This window comes from Plecotus auritus, assembly GCF_963455305.1.
Source record: "Plecotus auritus genome assembly, chromosome: 1".
In the NCBI taxonomy this organism is placed as follows: Eukaryota; Metazoa; Chordata; class Mammalia; order Chiroptera; family Vespertilionidae; genus Plecotus; species Plecotus auritus.
Genome location: NC_137770.1, coordinates 139281368 through 139294206, shown reverse-complemented (window position 1 = coordinate 139294206; position 12839 = coordinate 139281368). Strand labels below are relative to the sequence as shown.

The 12839-nt window shown below is 38.1% G+C and overlaps 1 protein-coding gene across 6 annotated transcripts in view; it reads left to right on the top strand.

The window, feature by feature from the left end:
- The window catches only part of LOC308235059 (protein adenylyltransferase SelO-like), a 66489-nt gene that overhangs the window by 32958 nt on the left and 20692 nt on the right, over window positions 1-12839 (top strand). For 4 of the 6 annotated variants that reach the window (XM_080643689.1, XM_080643692.1, XM_080643690.1 and 1 more), the window contains 6 exons: window positions 136-265; window positions 3062-3106; window positions 3215-3296; window positions 3397-3489; window positions 7064-7143; window positions 7912-7955. In XM_080643689.1, coding sequence (XP_080499815.1) covers window positions 136-265; window positions 3062-3106; window positions 3215-3296; window positions 3397-3489; window positions 7064-7143; window positions 7912-7955 — 474 coding nt within the window. The remainder of the gene's footprint in view (window positions 1-135; window positions 266-3061; window positions 3107-3214; window positions 3297-3396; window positions 3490-7063; window positions 7144-7911; window positions 7956-12839) is intronic. The other 2 variants (XM_080643694.1, XM_080643693.1) reach the window with 2 other exon arrangements.

Below are 12839 nucleotides of genomic sequence, written 5' to 3'. Positions count from 1 at the left end.
AAATGGTTAATGTCAGAAAAAGTTTTACCTAATAAATAGAAATTTATTGTTTAAATATAAATTAAAAAATGAAGAAAACAGCTATTTATTGTAATTATCCTTACTATATATAGATAGTGTTTTTGTTTTAAACAGATTTTGTGCCAAACACATCTGATGATGAAAGAAGATATAAAATAGGAAATCAGGCCAATATTGGGATGTTTAATTTGAATAAGTTGTTACAAGCTCTAAACCCATTGCTGGATCCAGGGCAAAAGCAGCTGTGAGTAAATCCTAAACCTACTAATTAAATTTGTGTGAAAATATATTTGTAAAATGATCATTTTTTATTTTTATTGGTTTCAGAAAGGAAGGGAGAGGGAGAGAGAGATAGAAACATCAATGATGAGAATCATTGATTGGCTGTCTCCTGCATGCCCCCTACTGGGGAAAAAATGATCATCTTCGAAAAACAAGAAAGTGACATTTTGAAAACCAGCTTATTATTTAGTCTTTAATAAAATGACAGCATTTCAAACTCTATATTTTTCTCTAGTTCAGTTTTGGCTTTTTTCCATAGTTATCAGGATAAGTTGTTTTCATATTTATTGCTTTTTAGATGTGAAATTTTAGTTTATTTCTTCTTTGATTTAAGAGTTATTTATCATTGTTTCTAATTTCTAAGTAGTTGGACTTAATATGTCCATATTTTTGTGATCAAAGAATGTGTTTGGTAAAATCTGCTATTCAAAATGTGTTAAGGATTCTTTATGGCATAGCCTTGCTTTACCTTAAGAGTGAGGGCCTGAAGCAGCCACCGGGTCCCAGATTATGTTAGGATTTTGTTGATCTACCACTGGACGTTGAATTTCTTGAGGGCAGGGACCACATTTTATTTATTTCTGTGTCTCCATAGTATTTGCTAGAAGATAAAACATATTTTGTTGCCGAAACCGGTTTGGCTCAGTGGATAGAGCGTCGGCCTGCGGACTGAAGGGTCCCGGGTTCGATTCCGGTCAAGGGCATGTACCTTGGTTGCGGGCACATCCCCAGTGGGAGGTGTGCAGGAGGCGGCTGATCGATGTTTCTCTCTCATCGATGTTTCTAAGCTCTCTATCCCTCTCCCTTCCTCTCTGTAAAATACCAATAAAATATATTAAAAAAAAAAAAGAAATCCTTTTAAAAAAACAAAACATATTTTGTTTTACACTCTCCTCTCTACCCCCCCAATCAAAAATTTACAGTACAAGATCCCAAATGGAAGACAGGGCATATAGTTATTTTATTAAGAGTCTCGTGCTCTACCAGCTGAGCTAGCCGGGTACTTCCGACATATAGTTATTTTATTAATCCCAGGTAGCAAAAAATTACTACAATAAAGATTTTAAAAAGTTTATATCATACATGGTTTTCTTAATTAATTAATTAATTAATTAATTAAAAACTATATTGGTACTATAGTCACATAATTAAAAATCAAAGTGATATAAAATGATATTCATTAAGCAGCCTTTATCCCACCCTTGTCTGTTAATTTTATATCTCTTTAGTTCTGCAGAGTTCATTCAGTCATTCAACAAATATTTATTGAGGTGCTCAGTATGTGCCAGACACTGTTGTAAGTGCTAAGGGGATAGCAATGAATAAAACAGCACAATAATTGTGCCCTGATAGTGCTTACTTTTGGTAGGAGAGACAGTCAATAAACAGAGTAAATAAGTTCTATAACATATTAGAAGGAGCTAAATGCTATAGAGAAAAATAAAGCATTGGGCAGGGAGCATAGGGAGGGAAAGAAGGTTTGCAGTTTTAAAAGGATGGTCAGCAAAGAACTTGAGAAAAGGCTCGAAGGAGTAACAGGAGCAAACTATGCAGGTATCCACAGGCCAGGGAGTAGCCTGTGAAAGGCCCTGAGGTGGGAGTGTGTGTGTGTGGGGAGGGGGGGCATGGGGGGTGTTTAAGGAACAGCAAGATGATTGCAGTAGAATGAGCAAGGGGAAGAGTTGTAGATGAGATCAGGAAGGTAAAGCGAGCAGAGCTTCAGAATGTGTTGAGTTTTTGTGTAACTGAAAATACATTTGAGAATGTTAAGAAATAGAAACTATTTGTTTAAAGATGGGCTTAAGGTTAAAAACTCTAATTTTTATATTTTTATGAAAGATTTCACTATATGTTCATACTTTCAGACAAGTAAAATATTGTGTTGGGTGAGTTACTTCTAATGAATTATTTTTAGCCTAAGATGATTTTAAAAATATACCAAAAAACACACACTTATATCAATATTTATCCTGTAATCTAATTATATATAGTAGTATTTTGGGAATGACATGGTATGACTTATACTGTATCCAAATCTTTGAGACAATAAATTTGTTTTGATAATTTTCTCTATGATCTATAATAATAAAAGCATAATATGCTAATTAGACCGGACAGCCAAACCTTCCGGATGTCATTCCGGATGTCCTTCCTGACGAAGCTGTGGTGGCGGGGGCCAAGGCAGAGGTGGTGAGGGGCGATCAGGCAGGCAGGCGAGTGGTTAAGGGTGACCAGGCAGGCAGGCGAGCAGTTAGGGGCAATCAGGCAGGCAGGCACAGTGGTTAGGAGCAGGCAGGCAGGCGAGCAGTTAGGAGCCCGCAGTTCCGGATTGCGAGAGGGTGCAGGTCGGGCTGAGCGGAACACCCCCCCACCCCCCACTGCTCCTCTAGTATGATATATAATTAAATCATTAAACAAGAATCAGTAGCACATAATCTAATGTTATTTAATACATGAGAAAGTTCTCTTTGTTCTTGTAAAATGTAATTCAAGAATGCTAATTTTAGCCCTAGCTGGTTTGGCTTAGTGGATAGAGCCTTGGCCTGCAGACTGTAAGGGTCCCGGGTTCGATTCCAGTCAAGGGCACATGCCCAGTGGGGGGGCATGCAGGAGGCAGCCGATCAATGATTCTCTCTCATCATTGATGTTTCTATCTCTCTCTCCCTCTCCTTTCCGCTCTGAAATCAATAAAAAACATATTTAAAAAAATGATAATTTTAAATCAAGGTTTAACTGTTCTTTTTTTTTCTTCCTATAGTGCCACCCAGATTCTTGAGGGGTATCCTGTTCTTTATTACACAAGGTTTGTCCTTTGTGAATGCAGATGTTAAAGCATCCTGGTTGGTTTAAGGACAAGTCTTAAAATAGTGAGAATTTTAATAACATATTAAATTGACATTTCTTCTTTTAGATTTAGAGAATTGTTTAAAGCCAAATTGGGGCTACTTGGAGAAAGGAAGGGTGATGATGATTTAATTGCATTTCTCTTACATGTGAGTTTATCATTTAATCTCTTTTTCTGATTAACATTTGAATTATTAATTAGCATCTTCTCAAAGAATTGAGATTGATAAATATACTTATTTTCATTAGCTCATGGAAAAGACAGAAGCTGATTTTACAATGACATTTCGGCAACTCAGTGAGATTACTCAAAGTCAGTTACAGGAGCTCAACATTCCTCAGGTATTCATTAGTGACATTTGGCTTTTTTTAACTGGATTATTGAGGTATAATTTATATTCCATAAAATTTCACTCACCTTAAGTATACAATTCAGTGATTTTTAACTAATTTACATATTTGTGCAGTTATCACAATGCAATTTGGAACAATTCCATCACACCTTGGTCCTTTGTGCCCTCTTGCAGTCAGTCTCTGCTCCTACGCCCAGCTCCCAGCAACTACTAATTTATTTTCTATGTCTCAGGTTTTCACTTTCTAGACATTTCCTATAAATGGAATCATACAATATGTGGTCTTTTGCATCTGGCTTCTTCACTTTGCATATTTTGAGGCTCATTTATGTTGTAACTTGTATCAGTAGTTCTTGCCTCTTTATTTCATTGTATAGACATACCATATTTTACTGATGCATTAGTGCCATTTCCATCTTTGGGTATTGTGAATAAATATTGCTCTGAACATTTGTGTACAAGTTTTTGTGTGAACATATGTTTCATTTCCCTTGTGTATATTCTAGGAGTGGAATTGCTGGATGGTTTTAGTAAATTTGTTTAAATTTGAAATTTTAAACTGTTTCCAAAGTGGCTACACTTAATTCACTTTTAAAAATATATGTTGCCGCCCTAGCCGATTTGGCTCAATGGATAGAGCGTCGGCCTGTGGACTGAAGGGTTCTGGGTTCGATTTTGGTCAAGGACACGTACATGGTCGGGGCACATGTGGGAGGCAACCAATTGATGTGTCTCTCCACTCTCTAAAAAAAAATCAATGGAAAAATATCAAGAATTACAAAAAAAAGCATATATGTTGCCTTTTCATTTCAATTATAATACATTGACTATATTATTTATGGAATAATATGGGTATTGCCAGATGATTTCTATTTATTATACATTTTTAGAAACATATATCTATTTTTAAGGTCTCAGTCTTATATATTACAGTTATTGTTTTTATCATTGTTGAGAATATAACCTAGTCTTATTTTTTTTAATTTTAATTTCTTCATTATCTTTCATGACATTCTCTATAATGTTATCTTTTTATAATTCAGAAGATATTCAGCCTCATTTATGTACTTATTCAGCATGTACTCATTGAGAACTCAATGTTGTTGACAGTTTATTCTGGGATAGGCAGTATAGTAAATGTTTTACAAAATAATAAAAATTTATTAATAATATAGTAACAGTAATAGCTAACATTTGAGTCCTTATTAGGTTCTAGACGCTATTCTAAGCATTTTATATATAAAATCTGTGACATAACATATAAGGTAATACCATTGTGATCTCTATTTTACTGATAAAGAATTGGAGGCATAGAGAGATTAGGTAACTAGCGCCAGGTCACACAGCTAGTAAAAGTCTGGCTGGATTCAAACACAGGCAGCTTTCCCTAGAGTTCACGCTCCTAGTAATTCCCAAGCTCTTTTTCATTTGAAAAAAGGAGGGACCATTTCTTCCCTCAGTCCCTTGATCCAGGCAGTCACCAAAGGAAAGGTATCTTGGGCTAAGTCATAAGGCTTGGAATTAGAGTCCTGTGGAGTTTTCACAGTCGTTTTCATGTGTATGTTTAGGGGGAAGTATTCTGTAGTGACTGGAGAGAACTGGCCCTGGCAGCAGATGAGGTGCTTCAAATCCAGGGTTCCCCTTTGACAGGCTGTGTGAGCTTGTACACGTTACTCAGTTTCTCTAACCCTCACTTGTTTCATCCGTAAGGTAGGATTAGTAATAATGCCTACCTCATTGGTGCTCAATAATGTTGTCTAGCAGTAGAGATTTCAGACTTCTGTTTTTTCAGCATGATCTTCACATGGAGTTTAAAGGAAAGGGTGCCATGATAGAAACTATACTACCAGAGGCTTCATTCAGCTCTTACCATTTATTTACAACTATTTTCAAACAAAAATAGCTGTCAATGTTGGAAATGAGAGTTAAACTAGTGTTCTTTGAAAAAGAAGCATAGTAAGTGTTATTGTAAAGATAGGTATGGACCATAGTAATTATAAGAAAAATTATTTTTCTCATGGGCATGGATAGCCTTAAAGTACATTTCAAGGGATGATTTGAATTCAAAAATATCTACGTATTCAGTGGGAAATACAGAAAAATGTTAACCAATAATAATCTTTGATATAATTGAAAAAATTATTAATGATGAATCTATCAGAACTAATTATCATTTAATGTGTAGAAAACTGAGACAAAGTAATGTTAAAGTGACTTCTTCAAGTCTTTGACAGATATCAATAGTTAAATTACTAAGAGTTGGGAAAATTTAATTGTGAAGAGCTCATTACACTTTTAATCATTTAAATAGTTCATTTCTGTCTTTGGAATATGAAACCTTTTCAACCCCCTGACTTTTTGGTAGAGCTAATTGCTCATTCTTTTGTGTTCCCTTATCCTTTATATATATATATATATATATATATATATATATATATATATATATACACACACACACACACACACACACACACACACACACACACACTAGAGTACTAGAGGCCTGGTGCACGAAATTTGTGCACGGGTAAGGTCCCTAGGCCTGGCCGGCGATCAGGCCAATCGGGGCCTTCTAGCTGCTGACCAGGGCCTTCCTTCTTTCCGCAACGCCTCCTGGTGGTCAGCGCATATCATAGTGAGCGATCGTCTCCTGGTCGAACTCCTGCAGGGACAATTGGTGCATATTAAGCTTTTATATATATAGATTTCTATAGCACTCATATATAATATATTTATAAATACGTATATTTCTAAAATGGAATTGAATATTTGTTTACACACTTTCCTTAAATACAGGGACCATGTCTTTTGTTTTTGTTAATTTTTGCCAGAGGATATTTTTTCCATTGCTTTTCAGAGAGGGGAAGGGGAGGAGAGAAAGAGACAGAGAGACAGAGAGAGACCTCAATGTGAGAGACACATTGACTGGTTGCCTCCCGCAACCACCCCAACCAGGGGTGGGGAGCAAACCTGCAACCCAGGTGCATGCCCTTGACCAGGAACAAACCCTCGGTGCATGGGCTGGGGCTGATGCTCTAATCACTGGGCTACACCGGCCAGGGTGGGACATGTCTTATTAATTTTTATATCCTTCCCACCTAATAAAATTCCTAATAGTTGATGTTGCATAAGTATTTGTTAAATGAATTAATAGATGACTGAATAAAATGCAGTTGCAAATTAAGTTATTAAAAGTAAATTATTTTAAGGGAATTCCATATTTAAAGGAAAACTTGGTAATACAAGTATTCATGTGTATATAATTTCTATTGGTAAGAACTTTGTATATTTTTCATTTCTCTTAAACCATGCCATTACATGGATGTCTATGAATTAGAATTTTGGAATTGAGTATTATATATATATACACACACACACACACATATATATATACACACACACACATATATATATAAGAAATAGTATTCCTTTTTAATATACTTCTACTTGAAATAGTATACTTAAAAAATATGGATAGTATAAGAATGTAATTAAAAGAAACACTGAGTTAAACTGAACAAACATTAATAGAATAAGCAGTCTATTACTATATTTTCATTTAGCAATTTTGGGCACTGAAGATGATTTCAAAACATGAACTCTTTCCTGCCTGGGTGTCCCAGTACCTTTTGAGACTGAAGAGGTAAGGTAATCTAATGATTTACAAAAAAGCATGTGACGTATTACTTTAGCATAGTCAATCCATGAGATCCCTCCCTTTCCATTTTTTACCATTACCTTTTTATTCCTGTGTACCTTGCACTGGGTGAGGCGTCTGTAGTAACACTTCACCCAGGGGGAACGCACTTATCTGTTCACCTCAGCTCTCCAATAACACAGTTCCCCGGGCTTCCCAAGCCCTGTAGCAGGAGAGCTCCTCAGGCTTTTATCCAATGTTTACTTACTGGCACATCTTGTACAATTTTAAGAAGTTACTTTGTTTTGTAACTCAAATGAATTAGAAGCAACAAACAAGAAAGAGTAAAGGAGTTGTAGGTAGAGGGAGCTGAAGGAAAACCACAGGATACACAAGAGCAAATAGCCCGTCACAGTTTAATGGCCACTGAGATCTATTTATAAAGATTACCCTGAGTAAGCAAGAAAAAGGGAAAATATTTTCAGAAAACTGTTTAAGGTAAGGAAAGGTTTCAGTCAATTTTTACTATTTTTAGACAAATATTTTTAACTTGTAAAAGTAAAAGGTTTGGTATTATCTAAAATAACTAAACAAGGTAGTATTTTACATGTTTAATCAACTCAGTATTTTCTATATTCCTTTTAGATACTGATTCAATGTGATTAAAATTTTTTTTCAATATTTGTCTTATGAAGTAAATCCTACCCTTTTGGAAAAAAAATATAGTTTGGAAAGATGGTAGATAATTTTGTCTTTTGTTTTATTTATTTTTAGTAACATGAATGATTCGGATTTTGAAAGAAGAAAAAGAATGATGAGTAAGTAATCATTTTGATGTTTTAAAAACTTTAAATAATCACATAAAAGCAGCATTTTAAAAACCAGAAGTAATTACGTGAGGGAACTGAGTTTGTTTGTTTTTTAAACTAGAAGAATTCTAGATGAATAAATTTTAGTTGAGTTGAAGTATCATATATGAACTTTCTAATTCTAGTGGGTGGTTTTTTAAAAAAATATATATTTTTGCTGATTTTTTACAGAGAGAAAGGGAGAGGGATAGAGAGTTAGAAACATCGATGAGAGAGGAACATTGATCAGTTGCCTACTGTACACCCCCTACTGGGAATTGAGCCTGCAGCCCAGGCATATGCCCTGACCAGGAATCGGACCCGGGAACTTTTAGTCCACAGTCCGACACTCTATTCACTGAGCCAAACTGGTCAGGGCTCTAATGTGTAATTTTAACTCAGAGTAGGAAAGCTCTGTTTTTAGTAAGTTTGCATACTGGTCTTAAAGTAATATAGTCTTAAAAGATGGTGGAGAGATAGGAAAATGGCTTGGGTTATGGTGGAAAGAACATGAGTTTTAGAATCTGGCAGATGAATCACATCTTGCCACTTTTAAAAAAATCTTTATTGTTGAGTGTATTACAGATATACCCCTTTGGTCTCCCCATTGCCCCCTTTACCATGTTCCCACCCTGCCCAGGCCTTCACCACCCTATTGTTTGTGTCCATAGGTAATGCATATATGCATATAAGTTCTTTGGTTAATCTCCTTCCAACCCCCTCCCCCCCTTCCCTCTGAAATTCTTCAGTCTGTTCCATGTTTCCATGCCTCTGGTTCTGTTTTATTCATTCGTTTATTTTGTTCCTTAGATTCCTTGTTTGTTTATTTGATTTTTAGATTCAATTGTTGATAGATACGTATTCATTGCCATTATATTGTTCATATTTTTTATCTTTTTCTTCTTTGCTGCTTTTCTCTTGCTGAGTTTAAGATTCTCTCTTTGTCTTTAGCTTTAGCATTTTAATTATGATGTGTCTTGGTGTGGGCCTCCTTGGGTTCCTCTTGTTTGGGACTCTCTGTGTTTCCTAGACTTGTAAGTCTATTTCTTTCATCACATAGGGGAAGTTTTCTGTCATTATTTATTCAAATAGATTTTCAATATCTTGCTCTCTCTCTTCTCCTCTTGGCACCCCATAATGCAAATATTGGTTTGCTTAAAGTTGTCCCAGAGGCTCCTTACACTATCTTTGTATTTTTTTATTCTTTTTTCTTTTTGCTCTTCTGATTGGGTGTATTTTGCTTTTTCATATTTGATTCTTGGAACCCTCTACTCTACTATGGAATCCCTGTAAATTATTCTTTTTTTTTTTAATATATTTTACTGATTTCTTACAGAGAGGAAGGGAGAGGGATAGAGAGTTAGAAACATCGATGAGAGAGAAACATCGATCAGCTGCCTCCTGCACACCTCCCACTGGGGATGTGCCCACAACCAAGGCACATGCCCTTGACCGGAATCGAACCTGGGACCCTTCAGTCCGCAGGCGGACGCTCTATCCACTGAGCCAAACCGGTTTCGGCTGTAAATTATTCTTTATTTCAGTTAGTGTATGCTTAATTTCTGACTGATCCTTTTTCTTTTAAAAAAAAAAAAATTAAATATATTTTATTCATTTTTTACAGAGAGAAAGGGAGATGGAGAGTTAAAAACATCAATGAGAAAGAAACATCAATCAGCTGCCTCCTGCACACCCCCCACTGGGGATGTGCCTGCAACCAAGGTACATGCCCTTGACCGGAATCGAACCTGGGACCCTTGAGTCCGCAGGCTGACACTCTGTCCACTGAGCGAAACCGGTTAGGGCTGATCCTTTTTCATGTCTTTGAAATTCTCACTAAGATCCTTGTAAATCTCACTAAGTCCATTGAAGCTCTCATTAAGATCCTTGAGCAACCTTTTAACCATTGTTTTGAACTCTGTATCTAGTAGTTTGCTTGATTCCTTTTCATTTAGTTCTTTTTCTGGAGATTTCTCATGTTCTTTCATTTGTGACATGATTCTTTGTCTCCACATTTTGGTTGCTTCCCTGTGTTTCTATGTATTAGGTAGATCTGCTATGTCTCCTGGAGGTGGTAGAGTGGCCTTGTGTAGTAGGTGTCCTGTAGGGCCCAGTGGCTCAGCCTCCCCAGTCACCTGAACTGGGCACTCTAGGTGTGCCCTTGTGTGGGCTGTGTGCACAGTCTTGTTGTAGTTGAGCCTTGATTGCTGTTGATATCACAAGGAGGAATTGACCTCCAGGCCATTCAGCTGTGAAGACCAGCTGCTACTACAGTGGAAGAGCTGCTGTGCAGGAGACACCCCTGTAAAGCAGGACTTGCTTCAGTGGGGCTTTGGTGCTTAATGAGTCTGCCCCTTGAGTGTATTGCTTGTGGATGTGTAGAGTTGTAATCTGGTATGGTCTGAAGCTGTCTATCAGATGCACTGGCTCTGTCTCCTGGGAGGTGCAAAGTCAGCCACTGCCTGGGGCCATCCAGCAGAAGATACAGAGCAATCTGCAGATGGCTGCTACTTGTGTTGGGCTTAGAAGTGCCCAGGCAAGGCCAAGCTGTCTTGTGCCCCTTATTGATAAGTATGGGTCTCGCTGACACCAGCTGCTGCTTGTTTGAGAGATTTTAGGAAAGTCTGAAGCCTGAACCAGCTCAGGCCATTCATATGGAAAAGATGCTGCAAACAGCTTGGATGGGGCTGCAAATTGTATGGGGTGGGATCTCAGGGGATCACCAGGGTGGAGCAAACAGTGTGAGCCAGGCTGATGGAAACTCAGATATGGCTCCCAGTCAGCTCTGCAACAGGGAAGGTCTCAGCATAGGAATAATGGCCCCTGCGAACATCCCTGTCTGGGAGAAAGCTGCCCCTAAATTCCTGCTCCAATGCCAGACAGTCCAGTTGCTCCCTGTATGTCCCTGGATCTCCATTAGCTGTTGCTCCAGAGGGAGTGCTGGAGCTCAGAGGGAGTAAGTCCATGAAAGTTTGTGCACTGGCCCTTTAAAAGGAACCGCCTAGGTCACTCAGCCACAATCCCTGCTGTTTTTTACAGCCTGAAGTTACAGGGACTTCTTTTCCCAGCTCTAGAACCCTGAGCTTGGGATCTGGTGTGGGACTAGGGCTAGGACCCCTTGCTCCTCATGGGAGCCCTACACAGCAGAAATATCCCTCCCTATTGAAAAAAAATGCCACACACCTGGGTGTTGGACCAGCCCATTCTGTGCTTCCCCCTTACCAGTCTCTGTGTGCTTTCTTCCTTTTCTTTTTTAAAAATTTAAATTCTTTATTGTTGAAAGTATTACATATGTCTCCTTTTTCCTCCTTTGACCTCTCCTCACCCACTTTCACCTCCCAGCACAGGCCTTACCCCTCTACTGTCTGCCCCTCCTACTAGTCTCGTGTACTTTCTCCTCCTCCTCCTCCTCCTCCTCCTCCTCCTCCTCCTCCTCCTCCTCCTCCTCCTCCTCCTCCTCCTCCTCCTCCTCCTCCTCCTCCTGTTCCTCCTCTTCCTCCTTCTTCCCCTTCTCCTCCTCCTCCTTCTCCTTCTCCTTCTCCTTCTTCCTATTTAATCTTTATTGTTGAAAGTATTGCATAGGTCCTCCCTTTCCCCCATTAACCTCTTCCAGCTCAATCCCGTCCTCCCTGCCCCCCCCCTCCAGGCCCTCACCACCTTATTGTCCATGTCCACAGGTTATGCATATATGCATACAAATTCATTTATTTCTTCCCACCCACCCTCTCCTGCCTTCCCTCTGAGGTTCAACAGTCTGACTCTGGATTTATTTTTGATCATCAGTTTATTTGGTTCATTAGATTCCACATATGAGTGAGATCATGTGATATTTATCTTTCTCTGACTGGCTTATTTCACTAAGCATAATACTCTCCAGGTCCATCCATGCTGTGGTAAATGGTAAGAGTTCTTTCTTTTTTATTGCCACAGTATTTCATTGTGTAAATGTACCATAGTTGTTTTATCCACTCATCTGCTGATGGGCACTTAGGCTGTTTCCAAGTCTTAGCTATTGTAAATGGTGCTGCTATGAACATAGGGGTGCATATATCCTTTCTGATGAGTGTTTCAGGTTTCTTAGGATATATTCCTAGAAGTGGGATGACTGTGCTTTCTTCTTTACTTCTCTAGTTGTAGGACTTCCCTTCAGCCAGCTTTCAGGTGGTTGTGAATGGTCATTGTTCTGTATCTTAGTTGTAATTTTGATGTGGTTATGGTAGGCGGCAAGTACCAGCATTTACCCATGCTGCCATCTTGGTCCCTGCATTTTTTCATTTTGCCACTTTTTAGATGTATAATCTGAAAGATATTTAATTCTCTCAAGTTTTAAGGCCCTCAGCTTTGTAAAATTGGGATATTTTGCAAGAATGTTGTAATGATGAACAATAATGCATGTAAAGTATCCTGTTACAGTGCCTGGGCCATAATACACGTTCAAATGATAGTTCTAAAAAGAAATCACCTTTATATATTGATTTCAGTTTGCTTTGTGATTCTTGGCTTGGAGAAAGAAAAAAATAGAAGTTCTTTTTGCAAAGTGAATTCCAACAAGATTAAAGAAGTTAAGACAGAAGAACCTAAATCCTTGCATACTCTTTGTTAGGGTTTGGCTGGTGATGTGGGCTGTGAAAGAATTCACATTTGAGAGAGGAGATAGATGCAGAGAGGAAGTTTATTTTACTTAACCTTAAGGGAAAGGGCTGTGCATTGCTAATTAATCCAGGAACAAGAAAACAAAGGGCAGCTCACCTTTTAAGTCCTGGCTGTTGTTAAACAGTAAGGAAGGGAGAGGGATTTGGGGGCTGAAATTGAGCAGACATCAGGGTAGTTGTAATTTGTTTGTTTTTTAGGAAA